The sequence below is a fragment of the Talpa occidentalis genome, unplaced genomic scaffold (genome assembly GCF_014898055.3).
Source record: "Talpa occidentalis isolate TD23 unplaced genomic scaffold, MPIMG_talOcc4v2.1 talOcc4.6, whole genome shotgun sequence".
Classification (NCBI taxonomy): Eukaryota; Metazoa; Chordata; class Mammalia; order Eulipotyphla; family Talpidae; genus Talpa; species Talpa occidentalis.
In genome coordinates this window covers 132,301,689-132,321,523 of record NW_023604972.1, presented here as the reverse complement: position 1 = coordinate 132,321,523, position 19,835 = coordinate 132,301,689, and the positions used below count along the sequence as shown (strand labels likewise).

At 47.4% G+C, this 19,835-nt stretch overlaps 1 protein-coding gene across 3 annotated transcripts in view; it reads right to left on the bottom strand.

The window, feature by feature from the left end:
• Nucleotides 1-19,835, bottom strand: part of RETREG1 (reticulophagy regulator 1) — a 105,087-nt gene that overhangs the window by 28,526 nt on the left and 56,726 nt on the right. Inside the window, exon 1 of one of the 3 annotated variants that reach the window (XM_037529500.2) lies at nucleotides 2,225-2,605. The exons of 1 other annotated variant lie outside the window; for it this stretch is intronic. In XM_037529500.2, coding sequence (XP_037385397.1) covers nucleotides 2,225-2,298 — 74 coding nt within the window. In that variant the 5' untranslated portion in view covers nucleotides 2,299-2,605. Of the gene's footprint in view, nucleotides 1-1,453; nucleotides 1,561-2,224; nucleotides 2,606-19,835 lie in introns of those variants that run through there. One more of the 3 variants, XM_037529502.2, reaches the window with a different exon arrangement.

Here is a 19,835-nt window from a genome sequence, read left to right as displayed (position 1 = left end):
ATAAGTTCCCCTGGGGCAACTTGGTCTCTTCAGGGGACTTCCCTGTCACCGGGAGCAGCCTGACATTGGCACACGACCCAGCTGGAGCTGAGAAGTTTTTACAGCTTGGCTCATCCACGGGTAGGAGTCTGTCACTGGTCCCCTCGCTACTGCAGCTTCTAGGAGCAGGGCCAAAATCAATTCTTGCTTTCCAAAAGCCTGCGAGAAATATTACTGAGCTCCCTTGAGGAATATGCCCTGAAAATTTCACAGAAAAACTTGAAACTCTTTTTTTTTTCCTGGTTGGGAACAAGAAGTAAAGCAGGAAGCAAGACCTAGTGTTTAGGGACAACATACTTCAAGACGAGTGTGTCTCACTGCCCCGTTACAGCTGCCCCGTACCAAGGTCTGTATTTAATGCACATTTGATACTCACACGTGCTAAAGGGACTTCAAGAGCATTCAGAAATCGAGAGCCAAAACAAATCCATATGGTGCCTCCCTGGTGGCGTAGGGGTTAAGTCTTAGTGCTATCACCACTGCAGCCTGAGTTCAATCACTGACCAGGGAGCTACCCACATGGCACAGCAGACCTCTCCTGTCTCACCCGCTGCTCCCCTCAGCAGTGTATTTCAGTAGATCCGCCTGTTCTGCTCCCCACTCTGTCTCTGGTGAATCTTCTCACTCCCCGCACCTCTGGCCTACACCCCAGTTCTTCGCAAAAATAAATAAATCTTCAAAGAGCCAAGCTGCCATGGCAGCTGCTCTGCGGCATATGCCTGTCACCATTTCAATCAATCCTTTAATATTTCACGCAACAACTTGAAAGTGTAAGGTTAAGTAGGGGCAGATACTCAAGAGCATAACTAGAATACCATCGACCTTGAAGGAAAATAGTCAGGAGCAGAGTTCTGAAGATCAGGGTGGCAGGGGCGGGTCTGAGAAGCCGGTAAAGTGCTGCCTTATCAGAAGCTGCAGGTTCATCTAAGACAATTTCAGCCCTTGAATGTTATCAATAACAAAAGATGATAATGCGATTAGCTTCTGACATTTCTAGCCCATTAATTTTACATTTTGTTTGACTAGTTTGACAACCTGGATGTTGCTGTGACTGAATTTAGCAGCCGATTACTAAAGAACCCAACAAAACCCTGAAATCTGCCTGTCATCTCTAAAAAGCAATGAACTGATTAGTGCTGCAGCTAAATGATCTGTTATTACCATGAAATATTTACTAAAACACTTCCTTTAAGCAGTCTTTCATGCATTTTATAAAAGACTTGTTCCAACCACGGAGTCCCCTTCAGGTATATTTGTGTTAATTTCTGAAATGCACAAGGACAAGGAGAGGAGAAGCACAACACCTTGGTGACTTTCTCCCCACCTCAAGAATCCTCGGGGGTCTAGGCTGTCAAGGGTTCTCACATCGTGGATGACCTGCAATCTACGGGGCATTCCGAATAGAAGTACTCACAGCATACAGACATGGGGACTCCTGAAAGGCACCCCTGACTTTCAGGTGCTGACATCAGGACCCAGCAAAGCTAGGTGATGTGCTGGTAGCACCCAAGAGCACCAGGCTGTCTGCCTGTCCTTCATCTGCTGGATCTCAGGCAGCAGACTCCACGAGCTAGCTGCCAAAACTTGTCTAAATGCAACAGAACACAGAAGTTACTGTGACTTCACTGGCCACACAACCTCAGTGTTTCAAAACCATTTCTGCCATAGCCCACAGCTGCAGCCAGAAGGAAAATGAGGGGGGCTGGGGGGTACTCACAAAAGGCATTCAAAAGACAAGTGAGAAGAATCCACTGGGCGATGCAATAATACCTTGGCATCCTCTTTCTAAAACTTCCCCCACCTCCCCCTTCCTGCCAATCTCCAAAGATAACAGTTAAGGCCTCCTAAGTAACTTAACTTCTTCAAAGAAGGAAGAAGTTACTTTATCCCAAGCTCTCAACTCCCTCTTCTCTTTTCTACAACTTATACCACCAATGATCCCAACCTCTTCTTGTAGATTCATGATCCTCCCAAATTCTACTGACTTTCTCTCAGTCTACAACATATCCAGGCCTTTCCCAGAAACCCCATGATTGACCACACAACTCCTTATAGTAACTGTCTGCTGGTCTTTATAGCCAAAGGTCAATTTACTCCTCACCAATTCCACCCACCTTCTGACCCCATGACACTGCTCTTCATAAGAACACAGAAACCCACAGCTGTAAGTACAACTGATACTCACAGTTCATCTAATCTGACTTGACCTTGCAGCACTTCTCTGCTGCCCACTTTCCTTTTTCCAGACACTCTTTCCATCCTTGGCTGGGAGACGCCACTGTCTGCACTTGGCTCCAGAGGGATCTCTTTTGGTGATCCTCTTCAAACTGGTTCTTAAATGCTAGCAATCTCTAGGGCAGGGCTTCCCAATCCTGAAACAATACAGAGTAACAGCCCCACCCTCAACCTATAATTCGATCTAAATCCAGGAGGGATTTACATCACTCCCTGATGCAGCTGATTCTACTGGTGAGGAGACCATGCCCCGGAGCACAGTCCTCCAGTTCTGGGGAGAAAGGGAGTCCTTCCTTTTCCTGCTCTGCAATCTCCACAGGAAATCTCTCTCTAATCTCAGAATTTCAACTCTCAACCCTGTGCTCACTTTACAGTCCTAACCGAAGGGCTCCAGAATTCTAAACCCACAGATGCCATCACCAACTGGCCATGCAGCACCACAGCACCTCCAAGGAGCTCATGAAACAGGCACAGCCTCCCCTCTCTAGGCACAGTGGGTCGTGTCTGGAGCTTGAAATCAGCCAAGGTGGGAGTATTTACACAAGGGCCATTGGCAAACAGTACAAACCACCTGCCTAGCCCCAGCCATCCTGAACTAGTTGTTAAAAATTTACCCACATACCTGACTACTAAACATCTTAACCTGTGTTAAATGAATTAGACAAGGAAATCATCAAACTAAGATAATTTTAATGTCTCCATAGTCTTTGTAAACAAACCAAAACCTTTAAGTGTTTCAAGGTTAAAAAATCAAAACCCAAGGACAACCAATCACAGCCCCGAGGCTTTTCCAACCAAGACAACCACTTATTAGGCTGTAGCTGGTGCTGGCTTTGTTTTCCAGTCCTGTATTCACACTCCCAGTCTTTGTCCAGGAGCCCCTGCTAACCATTCCTGTTTTAGTGCTACCCAGATTGAATATATTTTTTGCTCAACTAAATTATTAAAACACTTTAATATGCCTCAGGTTACTTTTTAACACCTGGAAGTCCCGAGTTTCTCCAAAAACAAGTCTATTTCTTTCTCTAGAAAAGAAAGCCCTGAAATCATTCTCAGACCTATTATTCTATGGCCATCCATGCAGAACATAGCATGATCTCAATTTATCTTAACTACTGATTTACATGTTATCTACCTGAACCCCTCCTACCAGTAGCCTTTGTCTTCTTATTCATTGTTTCCCAGCAACAGTACAAAGCATGTAGAACTAGCTCCTAGAATAGAACATACTAGCATTATTTTTAGGTGATATTGTTTTATAATATTAGTTAACTTAGCAAGTGAAGAAATATTCTAGATGGTCAACTGAGGCACAAATATGGTGTTGTAGAGTCTCCCCCTAGACACAGACCCGAGTCTAAATCAAATTTAGAAAAAGGCTTTATTAGCTGGCTGGCGGCCGTTCCTCTAGTAGGGAGCAGCCCCAAGCAGGGCATGATAAGGGTTTTTAACAGCAAAAACTACACCTGGGAGTTTGCAGTTGCCACAGCAAGCGGGGGTACAGAAGCCAAACTGTGCTGCTACAAGCAGCTGAGCGTTTCACCAGCTTATGCCTTGCGGGGTCTGCTACTTTTCGCATTGCCCCCATTTCACATTGGGATTTATGTTGACTCTTCTCTCTTCCTCGCCAGAAAAGACGACTCTCAAATGCCATCCGCTGTAGCGCATGGAGCAAGATTTGTAACCATCCTGAGACTCTGCCATTGGGGTTATTGTCTTAGCTCAGGCTGGCGTTATCTGATGCCTAGGGTAGCGCCGGCCAAATGTTTTTGACCAAGCAATATACAATGTCCAAGTATATTGTACCATGGTCAATTCAATGGATATAGCATACACATGTGTGTATATATTTCACTGAAGGTCTGAGACTTGTAAATATTTCCTGCACATCACAGTGAGTCATACACACAAAATAAGAACTTATAGAGATGAAATAAATTCACTATAAATGTGTGTTTATTTATTTTTTTTATTTATACAAGAGCTGGGGTGCAGCCAGAGTCGTGGGAGAGTGAGAGGATTCACCAGAGACAGAGTGGGGAACTGAACGGGCAGATCCACTGAAATACACTGCTGAGGGGAGCAGCAGGCGAGGCAGGAGAGGTCTGTCATGCCATGTGGGAATCTCCCTGGCCAGCTGGGAACCGAACCGGCGCTGCAGAGGCTGCGAACAGCTTCACAGCGTTGCACTCAACCAGCTATGCCACCAGGGAGGCCCGTAATTCTGTGTTTTTTCAGCAACAAATACAAATTGCTCTTGAAATATAAAAATTGTCCTTGAAATATGAAAAAGAATAAAAGTTACTTAAATATGAAAGTTGAACTTTTTTCTGTGGCTTCCTTTCACTACAGGAAATACTAAAATCCCTCCTCTTTCACTGGGAAACAAGGGCTTTGAGGGACCGGCCTGCTCTTGCCCTCTTGGCTTCAGGATCTTTCGCTCAAGCCAGACCAGGATGAATCCTCACTGGAGGAGTGAAAGGTGCAGAGAAAACATGCAGGGTGAAAGAACAAGAGAGAAAATGAAACATGTTCTTCCTCTATCCGCTGAATCGTGCGGAAGAATCCCCCCTTTTCCTGCCCCACCCAAGACTTCGATGTTGCCAGAACAGAATTTGTTTCCCATGAACGTTTCGAGTAAATACTATGCACCTTGGAATAAGGGCAATGCCAGCATATGGCTGGAACTAAGCAGGAAAGGACTTTCCCCTTAGATAAAAAAATAAACGTGGCTATCGTTACTAAAGTCAAAAACTAAGTCCCCACTCCTTGCCCGGCAGGCAAATTTGGGAGGGTTGATTGGATAAGGGGAGTGGTTGGGGCTGCCCTCGGACCGTAAACTGATGATCTGGATCCCGGGTTGAATCGTGACCCCTATGAGTCCACCCAAGGCCAGAGAGCCTCGCCACACGCCGCTGCCTGGGGTGTACACAAGCCTCAGGCCCCCTCAGCACAGACCACCTCATCTGCCTTCTCTTAGCAGTATATTTATGTAAATCCACCTCCCTGGTGGCGCAAGGGGTTAAGTCTCAGCACTATGAAGCTATCTACATCCACTGTGGTGCGAGTTCGATCCCCCACCAGCGAGCTACCCACATGGCGCAGCAGACCTCTCCTGTCTTGTCCGCTGCTCCCCTCAGCAGTGTGCTTCGTCAGTCTGCCTGTTCTGCTCCCCGCTCTGGCTCTGGTGAATCCTCTCACCCTCCCACACTTCTGACTGTACCCAGTGCTTGTATAAATAAATAAATAAATAAATAAATAAATAAATAAATAAATTTTTTTTTTTTTTTTTAAAAAAAAGCTATGCTTGCCAACCTTTAGTATAAAGATACAATAACCCCAAAAAGTGAGTCCAGTTTAAATGGGGTAGGGCACTGATCTCGGGCCTCAGTCCCCACCAAGGGCAGCCCCTGAGATGCGTCCATGGAGGATGAGAGTCGCTCAGGACAGATGGAAAATTCCAATATAATCTGAAAGCCAGGAAGCGGGTAGGGGCTTTACTCTCAAATCTCTTCTCATAATAATCAGGACAGGCCTGACTCCGTGAGGCTTTCATCTTTTTTTTTCCTTAAAGATTTATTTTACTTATTTATGCATACAAGAGCTGGGGTACAGGCCAGAGATGCGGGGAGGTGAGAGGATTCACCAGAGACAGAGTGGGGAGCAGAACAGGCAGACTGACTGAAACACACTGCTGAGGGGAGCAGCAGGGAGACAGGAGAGGTCTGCTGCGCCAGGTGGGTCAGCCCCTGGCCAGGGAGCGAACTTAGGCCACAGGTGGCTGCTGAACGCTTGATAGCACTGAGACTTTAGCCCCTGCACCACCAGGGAGGCCCCACATTTTATCTTTTTGAAGTGTAGCCTATGGACCATCTTGCTCGACTCCTTTCAGCCACAAATAGCCAGGACTCTAAGACCAACACACAGACCCTGGGCAGGGCAGCTCCAGCTTCCCCGAAGCTTCTTTAGCTGTGTCTGGAGGCGTCACAATGCTCTCCCTACCTCCCAGCCTGAGACGGTCCCCAGACACACCCCTTGTCCTGGTATTATTCACGGACCCTGACATTCCCATCGATGCACCTGTTCAATCCATAAATCATGGAGTGACCCAGTCCCTGCTCATCTTCACACCCATCTGTGGGAGCCTCCAACTCCTTCACCGCGCAGGGTCGTCCTATCGGCTGTCAAATACCTTCTTACAGTCTCAGCGGGGAGCCAGATCTTTCCACAGACCACTCCACGTGGCCACAGAGCGCCCCTCACACCTCCAGGCCAGTCCACGCTGCATCTGCCACGTGGCCATGTCACGGGCTGAACTGTGCCCCCTTCCCGCTTACTCCCTCAGAAGTTATGCTGGACTCAGCTATTTGGAAAGTGTGGGTTAGGCAGGGACAGAGAGCAGGAGGGGGAGGACAGAAATAGGAGACTCAGCACAGTCAGGAGGGAGAGGGGTCTGGGGTGGGGAGCAGTGGGTGGCAGACAGGTCCACGGGGACACCAGGGGAGACTGGATGGCTGGGGAGACCTGCCCTTGTCCCCCACATCTCTGTCACGCTGATCAGACGGGGGTGGAGGGGGTTATCTGATGTCCTTTCTGATCAAACATGCTGCTTAATCGAAGTTCACAACAGAGGCCTCCCTGGTGGCGCAGGTGGTTAAGCGCCGCACTGTGAAGTCGTCTGCAGCCTCTGCAGTGCGGGTTGGATCCCGGCTGGCCCTTGAGATACCCACATGGCACGGCAGACCTCTCCTGTCTTGCCCGCTGCTCCCCTCAGCAGGTGTATTTCGTTAGTCTGCCTGTTCTGCACCCCACTCTGTCTCTGGTGAACCCTCTCACCCTCCCACGCCTCTGGCCTGCACCCTGGTTCTTGTATGCATAAATAAATCTTTAAAAAAAAAAAAAGCTCACAACACATTGTTAATTTCTGGATCGTGCTACTGCGGAGCTAACAGCCACGAGAATCCATGAAGAGAGGTGTGAAGACAGAGGCGGGCAGGGGAGGAGAGGGCAAGGCAGGGGAGCAGGCAGTGGCATGAATTCCGGGCGCTGCAGTAGCCTCGGGGAACACGGAGAGGAAGAGGAGGCCGCTGACCGCTGGTGACGGAGGAGGGGTGAGAAAGGCCACCTGGCGCCAAGCAGGTGCTCGGCCCTCCCGGTCACATCACCCACGTCGCTGCGTGTTTCTGTTGAGTCCTGCAATGAGTCACCCCATCACCCCTATTTCTGTTGTAGTAACACAGTCTCCACAAACTGTTGTGGCACCCCCGACCCCCCCAAGAGGGGCTGCTGGTCACCCGCAATGGTTTCAGCCTTTTCTCCCTCATCCCTTCCCTCCCTGAAAGCTAGTTGACATGTCTCTGTATCAACTCGATGCCCTTCTCTCTCCTCCTAACCAAATCCTTCTCCTCTCCCCCCCATCCCCGCAAAGAAACATCTAGAATTCCATGGGCAGCACGGAGGCTCTTAAGAATCGAATGCTACTGTTGGCTCAAGCCGCCCTCTGCAGACACAGACACAGACACAGACGCCGCTCCTGAGCGCTCCCCGGGCCTTCTTAGCTAAAGTCCTCTGCTACGGCTGAAGGTCCTTGACAGAGAATCTTTGGTTCCAAGAAATTGAGAACAAATAGCAATAGGCGAGCAAGACAGCTGGCAGGTCTCACTTCTCTTAGCAAACAGAAGGAAATGGAAACTTTTTAGGTCGCGCATCCCAGAGGCAGAAGCCTTTGTGGCCTACGGTAAAGGCTGGAATTACTCAACGGGAGTGGCACACAGCCCCAAACACACCTTATCTCCTGAGCTTAAAAATGCAAAGCAAGACCCGGGCAACTGTAACCTGCTGTTTAACCAGCGATTACATAATGCTTCTGTGTCCTGCTGCACCTCCTTATCACACAGGCTTACGCTGGTGCTGAAAATTATTTTTCATTCTTTAAATAGCACCTGATAAGATGCCTCTGAGCCATGCATTCAGCCGGTGTTTTGTGGAGAAGGCCAGGTGGGAATGAAGACTCCTCCAGTGCGCACCCTACAGCGGTTTATCATTATTTAGCTCTGAGAGGACAAGTGGGTGGACCAGGCGGCCTCCCTCTAGTTCCTTTACCCTGTGTGCCATCGGGACCATGGTGTCCTTGCGGAACTCCACCCGCTGATCCAGCTCTGTGGGGATGGGAGATCTCCTCAGACATGAGAGGTTGGGCCTGGGGGGATGTGCATGGGCCAACATCCTCCAGCCTCTAGGAATCTCCAGAGGAACAGACCACCCCCCTGATATATTTGCTACAGGAAAAGCTGCACATCTTCTGAGTCTCGTAAGTAAGAACAAGGCAGGCCTTCAGGGACATCACAACTGCTTCTTAAAGAAGGGCAGGTCCTCCAACATCCTAGTGTCTCCTGACTGCCTCAGCCACCATCTGATAATAAACATGGCGTCTGAGGAACAAGGTGTGTCTCCTTTCAGCCCCCAGTGACACAGTTATAGCAACTTGAAGGTGTCCCACAGGTGAGCTCAGTTCTATCAGGATACAAGTAAAGGTTAGCGAAAGCAATGAGCTGGAAATGTTGAGTGAAACAAATCCAAAATGTTAAGGTTGAAGAGCTTCAGAAGAGAAACTAGGACATGGAGACTGATGGGGGGCTCCCTGATTTCCTGCCCAAGGGATGTCTCCAGCATATACCTTCTTTCTCTCTGTATGTGTTCACAAACTTGTATCTTAATAAACTTTTACTTTTTGGCATAATTTTAGATTTTGCAGAAAAGTTGCAAAGATAACACAGAGAGTCCTTGTCTACCCCACTCTGCAGCCCCCAGCTGACCTCTGATAACACCACAGGGCCTTTGTCAAAATTAAAACCCAATCGGGCCTCCTGGTGACACAAGGGGTTAAATCTCAGCCAATGAAGCCATCAGCAGCCACTGCAGCATGAGTTCGAGCCCTGGCCAGGGAGCTGACCCACATGGAGCAGCAGACCTCTCCTGTCTCACCCGCTGCTCCCCTCAGCAGTGTATTTCAGTGGATCTGCCTGTTCTGCTCCCCACTCTGGTGAATCCTCTCACCCCTGCACCTCTGGCCTGCACCCCAATTCTTGTATGCATAAATAAATAAACCTTTAAAAAAATTCTAAGAAGCATACTCCAGAGACAAGGTCAAAAAGTCCAGGAGAATTAAGCAAAAACAGTAAAACTTGAGAAAACAAGCCCTTGGCCAGGGGAGGTAAATGCTAAGGTGAGAGCAGGGGGAATGGGCACACACCTGCCTGAAGAAGTATGGCCACTGGGAGGAAGAGCCCATCACAAAATAGGATGATGAGATGTTAGAACAGAAAGAAAAAAAGGCTTAAATGCCCCTAGACACCCGCCCACATGGCTTCCTCGCCCCTCCCAAGTGCAGCATACTTGGGAGTTTTTACTTTCTTCCTTTAAATAAACTTTACTTTCTTAAATGAAGTTTGCTTCTCCTGTTTACTCATCTAAAACGTCTGTGAATCCCCTTTCACGGCTTCGTGAGGCACCAACCTGTGGTGGGCTAGTGGCTAGGACTCAGCGCTGCCCCCGTGGCCTGCGATCCGATCCTGGCTGGGAGACTCGGCCTGAAACCCTGACATTATGGTATCAGAATGAAGCAGACACGTGAGAACCTATAGTTTGGGTTGTCATCCAGGGCTACGTTATTGATTTAGCAGCTCAAATTGTTCCAGTCACAAACTTGCTCTTCCCCACCCGACTCTCCAGAGATGCTCCAACGCCTTCACAGACTTGGAGAGACTACCTCAGAGAGGCCATGGCTCCACTCAGCTGGCCGAGCCTGGCCCCCACCTCCAGCCGAGTTCAGGTTAACAAACCACAGCCAGGGCCTCCCTGGTGGCACAGGAGTTAAAGGCAGCACTGTCAGGCTATCTGCAGCCACTGTGGCAGGAGTTCCATCCCCAGCCAGGGAGCTACCCACATGGTGGAGCAGACCTCTCCTGCCTCGCGGGCTGCTCCCATCTGCAGTGTATTTCTGTGGATCCACCTGTTCTGCTCCCCACTCTCTCTGGTGAATCCTCTTACCCCTTGCAATTCTGGCTTACGCCCCAGTTCTTGTATGCATAAATAAATCAATCTTAAAAAAAAAAAAGAAAACCACAGCCAGCTGTGTCCAGATGCATCTCACGCCCCCACCAGCATCAGCACCAGCCCAGAAATACCCAGACAGAGCCCAGAAGCTGGGGGTGAGTCGACGCAGGCAAACAGCAGCTGAGCTCCACATGCGGGGGTCTATCCCCACAGACAGGGGAGACGGGGGCACTGCCTAGGTGTGTGAGATGCTGTAGGCAGATGTGCAGAGGGGAGCTGTGTGCATGGGGAGCTACTTCCGGTGTGTTCTTTTTTTAAAAAAAGATTTATTTATTTACGCATACAAGAGCTGGGGTACAGGCCAGAGGTGTGGGGGTTGAGAGGATTCACCAGAGACAGAGAGGGGAGCAGAACAAGCAGATTGAAATACACTGCTCAGGGGAGCAGTCAGGAGAGGTCTGCCGCACCATGTGGGTAGCTCCCTAGCCGGAGCTCGAACTCAGGCTGCAGAGGCTGGGGATTGCTTCATAGTGCGGTGATTAACCCCTTGCACCACCAGGGAGGCCCTACAGCTGGTGTGTTCTTAGGAGCATCATGCCAACCTGCCATTTTCCCTCACTCTGGGAAAATTTCCAGGACCAAAACCAAGTTCCAATGCCCCTTCCCTGCACGCCACGCCTCCTTAACCTCGTGCTTCTTTCCTACTCTGAGTGTCAGAGGAAGCCCATGGTTTAAAAATGGAAACCCAACTTGGCTTCTTTACGTGCAACTACTTTTAGCATCGCGCCATGGCAACGTCATACACACAGTTCATCATGTCTTCGTAGTGATTTCACACCGCCAGATACGGCCTGGATCTGCTTATTTACAACCGTGTGAATTTTTTATACCAAGTTTGACTTTTTATTTTTGAACAAGATGTGGAAATCACAAGTTGTGTTCAAAACTGGAGACGGCAGTGACCTGTGAAGACTCCTCCTGATCCAGCTTTCGTGTCCATCAGGAGCGGTTAACATTTAAATATCACCTCAGTCCTAAATATAAGTAAAGAGAAAGGACAGGCCGTGTCAGGAGCTGTGACAGAGCCAGGGAGCCACGGTGTTTCCACACCACCTGTGGATGGATGTGCAAGAGGGGGCGTGGGGCGTCTTCCACCGGCGCTGGGTTCCCTGCTCCCCGGCACTGCTGTCATGTGAGGAGACAGACAGGGGGTCTCACCGACAGTGAGAAATGCTGTTCCCAGGGTCCCCGATCACACAGAATCTACTGAGAAGTACACATACATGGGAGGAAAGACCCCAAATGGGCAGCAGTTTAGGCAAAGCTGGGGGTGCAGACTAAGCAGACACTAGTTCCTTCCTGAGGCTATTAGGGCTTTTCAGTGACAGAGCAATAGGATGAATGTACATTCCATCTAGATCCAGACCTGCTTACATATGTCCATAACATACATGCATCTCGAGAGATATACACATCTGCAGAGCTCGCTCTTACATCTATACTGACAGGTGAGCTATCTCTTTAAGTAGAAAAGATATATTTTTATATATCTAATGTACTACATGGGGGGCAGAAAGAAACGGGTTTATTTTAAGGAATTATTTCATGTGACATGGGGCAGGCAAGTCTGGAATCTTCAGGACAGGCCATGAGGATGGGAATTCCAGCCAGAGATACATTTTGAGTCTCCAAGCATCCAAGGCAGGATTCCTTCCTCCTTGGGGAACTTTAGGGATTTTCTTAAGGCCTTCAACTGATTGGCAGAGGCCCACCCACATTATGGAGGTTGGTCAGCTTTACTTAAAGTCCAGATTCAACGATTTTAATCACGTCTAAAAAACATGTGAAACAGCAACTTTCAGATTCACATCTGATCAAGCAACTGGATGCCATGGCTCAGCCAAATGGACACAAAATTGATGTCAATCCAGGGAAATCTCCCCAAGTTCATGGAAACCCATTCTGTGGGTTTCAAATGGACCAAAAAGATTCTGTATAAAAATATTTTCTGATTCTAAGGAAATCAATCAGTTTTGACCCTAGACATCTTGTCGAGCTACAGGGAAGTCTGAAACTCCGTCTGTCCGTTCACCACACACTCACGAGCAGCTGACAGGTCTCCCCTGCCAAAGAACCTTCCTACTGGTAAGATTTGGTGGCTACTGGGGCATTTGGGAAGGCTGCTTTTACTGGTAATAGCATTCCCAGGCCAAAAAAAAAAAAAAAAAAAAAAAAAAAAGTCCAGCAAATCTTACTAAAAAGGAAGATTCTATGTTCATGTGGCAGGAACCTCTACTTTGTACAATGGGCCATCATGGGGCCAACTCTGGGATGGCCATGGATTGGTCACTAGGAGTGGCAAGAGCAGACAGGTGGCTTCCAGACAAAGGCTCTCTCATGGACTGTATGGACCATGAGATGTGGACCCAGGTGGAAGGGGAGGATCGTGAGAGTGGGGTGTCTAGGATACATTGATGGAGCCAAGAGCATTTGCTAACGATTGAATGTGTGGAATATGGAGCATCATAAAAGCAAATGGAACTGTAACTAGTCACCTGAACACCAGGCAGTCCTTATAAGCATGTATTTTTTTATGGTCCAGATGTTGTTTTTGTTTTATTTAGTTCATCCATTTTTTAAAAAGATTTATTTATTTATTTATTTATTTATTTATTTATTTATTATTTATGCAAGCACTGGGTACAGTCAGAAGCGTGGGAGGGTGAGAGAATTCACCAGAGCCAGAGCGGGGAGCAGAGCAGGCAGAAGGACCGAAGTACACTGCTGAGGGGAGCAGCGGGCAGCAGGAGAGGTCTGCGCGCCATGCGGGACCCTCCTCCGGTGGCCGGGGAGCAGCCGGGGATGGAACCGGCGCCGCAGAGGCTGCGGGCAGCTTCGCAACCCAGCGCTCAACTGCTGCGCCACCGGGGAGGCCCAATCCATTTGTTTTTTCTATGTATCACACGAGTGAAATCGTAGTGTGTGTGTTTCTGTCTGACTTATGCCATTCAGTTTAATTCCCCCTAGACCTGTCCATGTTGTTGCAAGTGACAGGATTTCATCATTTTTGACCACTGAATCGTATTCCATGTATATACAGACCACATCTTCTTGATCTGATCTTCAGTTGATGGGCACTTAGGATGCTTCCATTTCTCAGCTCTTGTAAATATAAGAATAATCTGAAGACCATTTAATGGCAGGGGATGCTTGATATATTAAAATAGAGGGTAGAGAACTTTTCTGTAAACAACCATGTAGTAAATATTGTCAATTTTTTGTGGGCCACAGGGCCTCTGTCACAACTACTCAACTCCACTGGTAGCATGGACAACATGTAACCAGATGAGTGTGAATGAGAGTTTGCCAAGCCCTGTATGCAGACACACTACAAATTATTTTTTAAATAGGAGCATTTGTAATTGATTAAAGGGAATCACGTGGAAGGAACTACATACCCCAATATAAACAGGGATTATCTCTGATTATTTTGTGTGCTTTAAGTATTTTTTAAAATTCCCCTCCTATGTATATTCCTTTTGTAATCAGATCAAATCTACCCATAAAGCCTAGAATTCCATCTTTAAAAATCCACAAATTAAAACAGTCTGGGATTCTTTGAGTTTTGGTGTCATACTTTTTCTTGGAGATTTATCTAAAAACACTTATTAAAATACTTATTTAAAAGTCACCCATAAATAAATTATAAATCGGAATTAGATGAGAAAATAACCTGTTTCCTAGCATGACAGAGCATCTGTAAGGAATGGGGATAGTTTCTTTTACTGCACTGGCTGAGCCTCGGGAAAAGATTGCATCTTAAATTACCAGCTTGAGGGGGGTGGGGGGCGGGAGGGGAAGGATTGGGGTCAGAATGGGGCGTTTGCAATTGTATGGGGGAATATAAAAATAAAATTTAATATTTAAAAAAAAAAAAAAAAAAAGACCAAACCCAAATTCAAAAGTTGGACTATAAAGAAAAAAAATAAATAAATAAATAAATAAATAAATATTTATTTCAGATCATAAAAAAAAAAAAAAAAAAGAAATTTAAACTGAGTTACTTCTTATAACCCCAATGAAATTTAGGTGCCTCTAGGGATCTGCTAATACTGATTTAAAAACTATCAAGTCCTCTTTTTTCTTACTTTGAAGTTGAGCTCTAATTTTTAAAGGCAAATCCTTATCCCAAACAAAATTCTGTACATTATTTTGTTCACCAGAGATCTTAAAGTATCATTAAAAATAAAAGTACAAGCTCCAGAATAATGCTTGGGAATTTACATAATGAAATTACAATTTTCTTCATCAATACTAACATCCCATTTTAAAAATGCCATTGAAATGTTTGAACTAGAATTAAAAAAAAAACCACAGATGTGTACTAAAGACAAAAAACTTAGCCTACATACACTCATCAAATTGTTCAACACAAATATTTTTAAAAAGAAGTATCAGCGAAAAGAAAGTCTTATTTTCCGCTTCTGAATGAAGATGTTCTGATAGGAACTTTACATGGCTGAGCATGGCAAAGAGGATGTCTGCTGACAAAAATGGATCTCACTGTGTATGTGAGTGTGAGTACACATGAGCATGTGTATGTGGGTGTGTGGCTGTGTGCGTGTAAATGTTTGACTTCTGTACTTCATGGTGTGTTCCCTGGACGTTACTTTATTCACACATTGCTTCTAGTTAAATGAAATTGTAATGATATTACTACATTTTAATACAGGCTAAAAGCCTCTTTTATCCTAAATATTATGACATGAAAATGAATGGATAAGAATTCAATTGCTAATATGAATGAAAATAGTTTTTACCATGTGTAGAATAAAACAATGCCAAACAAAAATAAATAAATAAATAAATAAATTACCAGCTTGATTGTTTGCTGTTGGGACAAATTCCAAGGCACCAAGACAGAAACTGTCCTGCCACATCGGTCACCCTGGCATACTATTAGCCCCTTATCATATCAGTTGTGCATCAAATCAGCAGCAATCACTGTTAATATGGTAACTTAACAAACCAGAAACACTCTCTCCTTGCATCAACAGCTGATTTAACTTTATCTCCGTCCCACCGAAGACACTGGAGGCCCATGCTCACTAGCAGCTCAGTCTCAGGGCACATCACAAGAAAGTTCCCGATTACTTCAGTCTAACTTGTTTCTTCATATTCTTAATCACAACCCTGTGTGTTTTGTCAGTCCAGCTGGGCATTAAATGGGAAGGTGAATTTACCCTTTGGGTGTCCTTTGGGTGCAGATATCCTTGGGCTTACAGAGGAGCAATGACCTGCCACCCAAAACATGCTTTTTTTGGCAAGAAGGGCAAGAAGTTTCCTTTCTGGGAAGGGCTCTGAAGGCTGAGTGGAAGTTTCTTTTGATGTTTATCTATAGGCTTTTTGGTAAGGGCTTTGGCAGGAAAAGATAATCTTGTCTCTTTTCCTTGATAGCTGAAATCTACATTCCTTTTTTTTTTTTCCTTGTTAATTTACCTGAATTTTCCCTTCTTCCTCACCCTCCCCTAGTCTTTTTTTTTTTTTAAAAAAAGATTTATTTACTTATTTATACAAGCACTGGGTACAGTCAGAGGCACAGGAGGGTGAGAGAATTCACCAGAGCCAGAGCAGGGAGCAGAACAGGCAGACTGACGAAGTACACTGCTGAGGGGAGCAGCGGGTGCAGCAGGAGAGGTGGGCACGGCAGGAGAGGTCTGCGAGCCATGTGGGACCGTCCGGGCGGCCGGGGATCGAACTGGCACTGCAGAGGCTGCAGGCAGCTTCGCAACCCAGTGCTCATTTATTTATTCAAGCACTGGGTACAGTCAGAAGTGCGGGAGGGTGAGAGAATTCACCAGAGTCAGAGCAGGGAGCAGAGCAGGCAGAAGGACCGAAGTACACTGCTGAGGGGAGCAGCGGGCGGCAGGAGAGGTCTGCGCGCCATGTGGGACCCTCCTCCTGTGGCCGGGGGGCGGCCGGGGATCGAACCGGCCCCACAGAGGCTGAGGGCAGCTTCGCAACCCAGCGCTCAACCGCTGCGCCACCACTGCGCCACCGGGGAGGCCCCACCCTCCTCTAAGTGAGCTTTTTAAAGTGGTGCCTAAGCCCCTTGGGTAAGTCAGTCATGCTGGTGGCTCCCAGGTACACAGGAGGTACCAGAGGCACCAGGTCATTATTAAGCTTCTTTTTTTTTTAAAGGTTGATTTATTTATTTATACAAGCACTGGGTACAGTCAGAAGCGCGGGAGGGTGAGAGAATTCACCAGAGCCAGAGCGGGGAACAGAGCAGGCAGACTGATGAAGTACACTGCTGAGGGGAGCAGCGGGCGGAAGGAGGGGTTTGCGCGCCATGTGGGACCCTCACCCAGTGGCCGGGGATCGAACCGGCACTGCAGAGGCTACAGGCAGCTTCGCAGCCCAGCGCTCAACCACTGCACCACCAGGGGAGGCCCCATTATTAAGCTTCTTCATGGCTCTTTCTCTCATCAGCCTGCCTGATGCTGGTTTATCTGCAGTCTAGAAGAACCTGGAGAGGTGGAGGATGATTTCCTTTGTACCCCAACAGGCGCTTCCATTTGCCTTTATCTGCACTGAGATCAGGTTCAATTTTTTAAGATTTATTTTATTTATGCATTATTTATTTATAAATAAATAAATAAATTTATTTATTTAAAAGAACTGGGGTGTAGGCCAGAGGTGCGGGGTGGGGGTATAAGGATTCACCAGAGACAGAGTGGGGAGCAGAACAGGTGGATCTACTGAAATACACTGCTAAGGGGAGCAGCGGGCAAGACAGGAGAGGTCTGCTGCGCCTTGTGGGTAGCTCCCTGGCCAGAGCTTGAACCCCAGCTGCAGCAATGATAGCATGATAGCGCTGAGACTCAACCCCTGCGCCAGCAGGAAGGCCCGACCAGGCTCACTTTCAAACCCTCTGTTTCAACCAGCAATCACAGGAGGTAGTTTTACCCATGACCAGAAGCTACCCCTGTAACTCTGTTCTCGCCAATCATTTGCTCCATCTTACTTGCCCCGGAGAGGCCAAGTGAGGTGGCAGGGCACCTCTGCTTCCCTCCACCCACTCCTTCCCAGGTGCCAAGCCCAATAACCATGCTGCACAATCATCTCCACCCCACTGTCCACCTCCAGGAAACCCACCCTAGCTATAATCCCCTTCTCAGCTTCCAAGTAGTATTTGCTTCTCAGTGGATGGAAACGCCTTTCTTGGGCAGTAACAGCAAACCCTGGGCCTCACGTTGGCTCTACTACCCGCTGCTGTGTGATCTCAGGCTACTTACTTAACCTCTACACCTATTTCCTCATCTGCAAAATGATAATAACAACAGTACTGCACACGCTTCTGTGAAGACAGAATGCAGACGGAAAGGTTGTAAAGCGGATTGTTAGAAGTACATAAGGTTCAGTGAGAATGTAATCACATAAACAGCGAGTAGTTACAGGAAGAGGGGGTTTCCTGCTGCTCCTCCAGATCTTTGCAAACTGTTAGAATTCCTCTAACATATCCCATAAAAGACTAAGGGGAGATTTAAAACAAAAACACCTGAAAGCTAATTTAGAATTATCTCACCCCACAAAGTAAACAGCCTATCCCAACAGTGACACAAACATGAGTGTGGCCAACTGTGTCTCTGGATGCACTACCTGGGGCGCTCTGGACAGATCGTGAAAAACAGAAAGTCCTTCTAGGAAGATTCTCCTCCTGGATTCTAGACTTCAGAGCTGCAGGGACTTGCTTGCACCCCTGAAATGCACACTTCAGCAGTTGACCAGATAAACACCAACAACTCATGTAAACTAAGGTTCTTTCACCATAGCTGCCAATCCAAGCTTCTGGCCACCACCACCCCATGCTCCAGCCTCCCAGGACAAATGCCCCGTTTCAAAGGGAAGAGCTGCGCCCACAGGCTGAACAACCAAGATGCCCCCAGGTCTGGTCTTCCCTTGATCATGCTCAGGAATGAAGGAGAACTTTCTCTGGTAAACAGCAAAGGCCCATCAGGGAGTCCCGAGTAAAAAATGGTAATTTCCACCCTATGGGTTATAGAACTTGAGTGACCCGCAGTACGGCTGGGGTTCCTAGAGGCAGGCAATACTCGGGCTGAAGGAACTAGAAAAGGAAGTCACTAAAGAGAAGCCCAGGAATGTTCTAGAAGGACCAGCATACCTGGCCACAAATGCTGCACAGCCCCACAACAGAATGGCTCCCTGGAAACACTAATGGAAGCACCTGAGAGCTGGGCTAACCAGCACCTTCCAGAACCTTCACCATGGTTATCTTGGAAAAGGGATAAATCAACCACCACCCTCAGCGAACTGAATTCCTTTAGGCCTGCTTCTGTCATTCCCAGCTTCCCGCTCAGAGCCCGGTGCCCACGCATCTGGCTGGTGGAGCCTGGTTCCATGCTGGCACCGGGCAGCTGTGGCAGCGAGCTCCGGATGATGCTTAGAAAAGTCACTGACTCTTAGGCAGCAAACTCCCCTTCGGGCAAAAGCCCTTCCAAAGATGTGGGCAGCCAGAAAGAGTGAGTTTGGTTTTTTTTTTTTATCACACTGATTCACAATAATGCCTATGTTATCAACACAGAACCCAAGCATCAGAGCACACTTCGGGGTCTGCAGACTCTAAGGACCAGAGCCGATCACCACTGCTGTGAGCCGCAAGAGCCCAGGGGGAGGGTGTTCCCCAAGGCTATGGCCTGAAGAGGGAGCGCCCCACACTTGCAGTCCTGCAGGGAAGCAAGGAGTCAGGGCTCTATCTATTCCAGCCACCTTATCGGGCCAACGCAGCCATGTGACAGCGTGTGAATGAAGCAGAAGGGGTAGCCCGGGTATTGCAGCACTCCCGTCAACACTCATACCGCGCTTCTAGCCAGCTCTCATTTTCCTTTTCTGAATTTTCACCAGTTACTTTTCACATGAGACTCAAATCTCCATGTAATTCATCTGCCAAGAGCGCAAGCCCCCTCAGAATTACACTCTGTGCCACAGACTGCTACCTGGATAAAATATCCTGCCATAATTTCGAAAGGCAACACCTCCTCTCTTCCGATGCAACTTTTTCTGGAAACCAGAGTCTCTTGAAGGCAGTGAGATCGTTCATTCACTCATCAAGCTTTTTTACTGAGCATTTAGTAAGCACCAGGCACTGTGCTAGCTCCCGGGGACACAGCCTGATGAAAAAGTCTTGTTCTCGGCCGCAGGCAGCTCCAGAGGCAGGGGAGAAGCTGAGCACTGAACATCAGCAGCTGCGCTTGGCCGAGGTTTCATTTTCTATCGTTTCAGCATTTTTGCAGGTAGAAACATTGCCTGCAATAAGAGATCTTTGAGACAGAGAGAGACCCCATTTGCAAAGCTGATGTTACTGTTTACTTTACAACTGTCCAAGCTCATATTGGTTGTTAATCTCTTGCTGTGCCCAACTTATAAATGAAACTTTAGCTCATGTACAGATCTGAAGCAAACATAGTATACAGTATTATCCACGG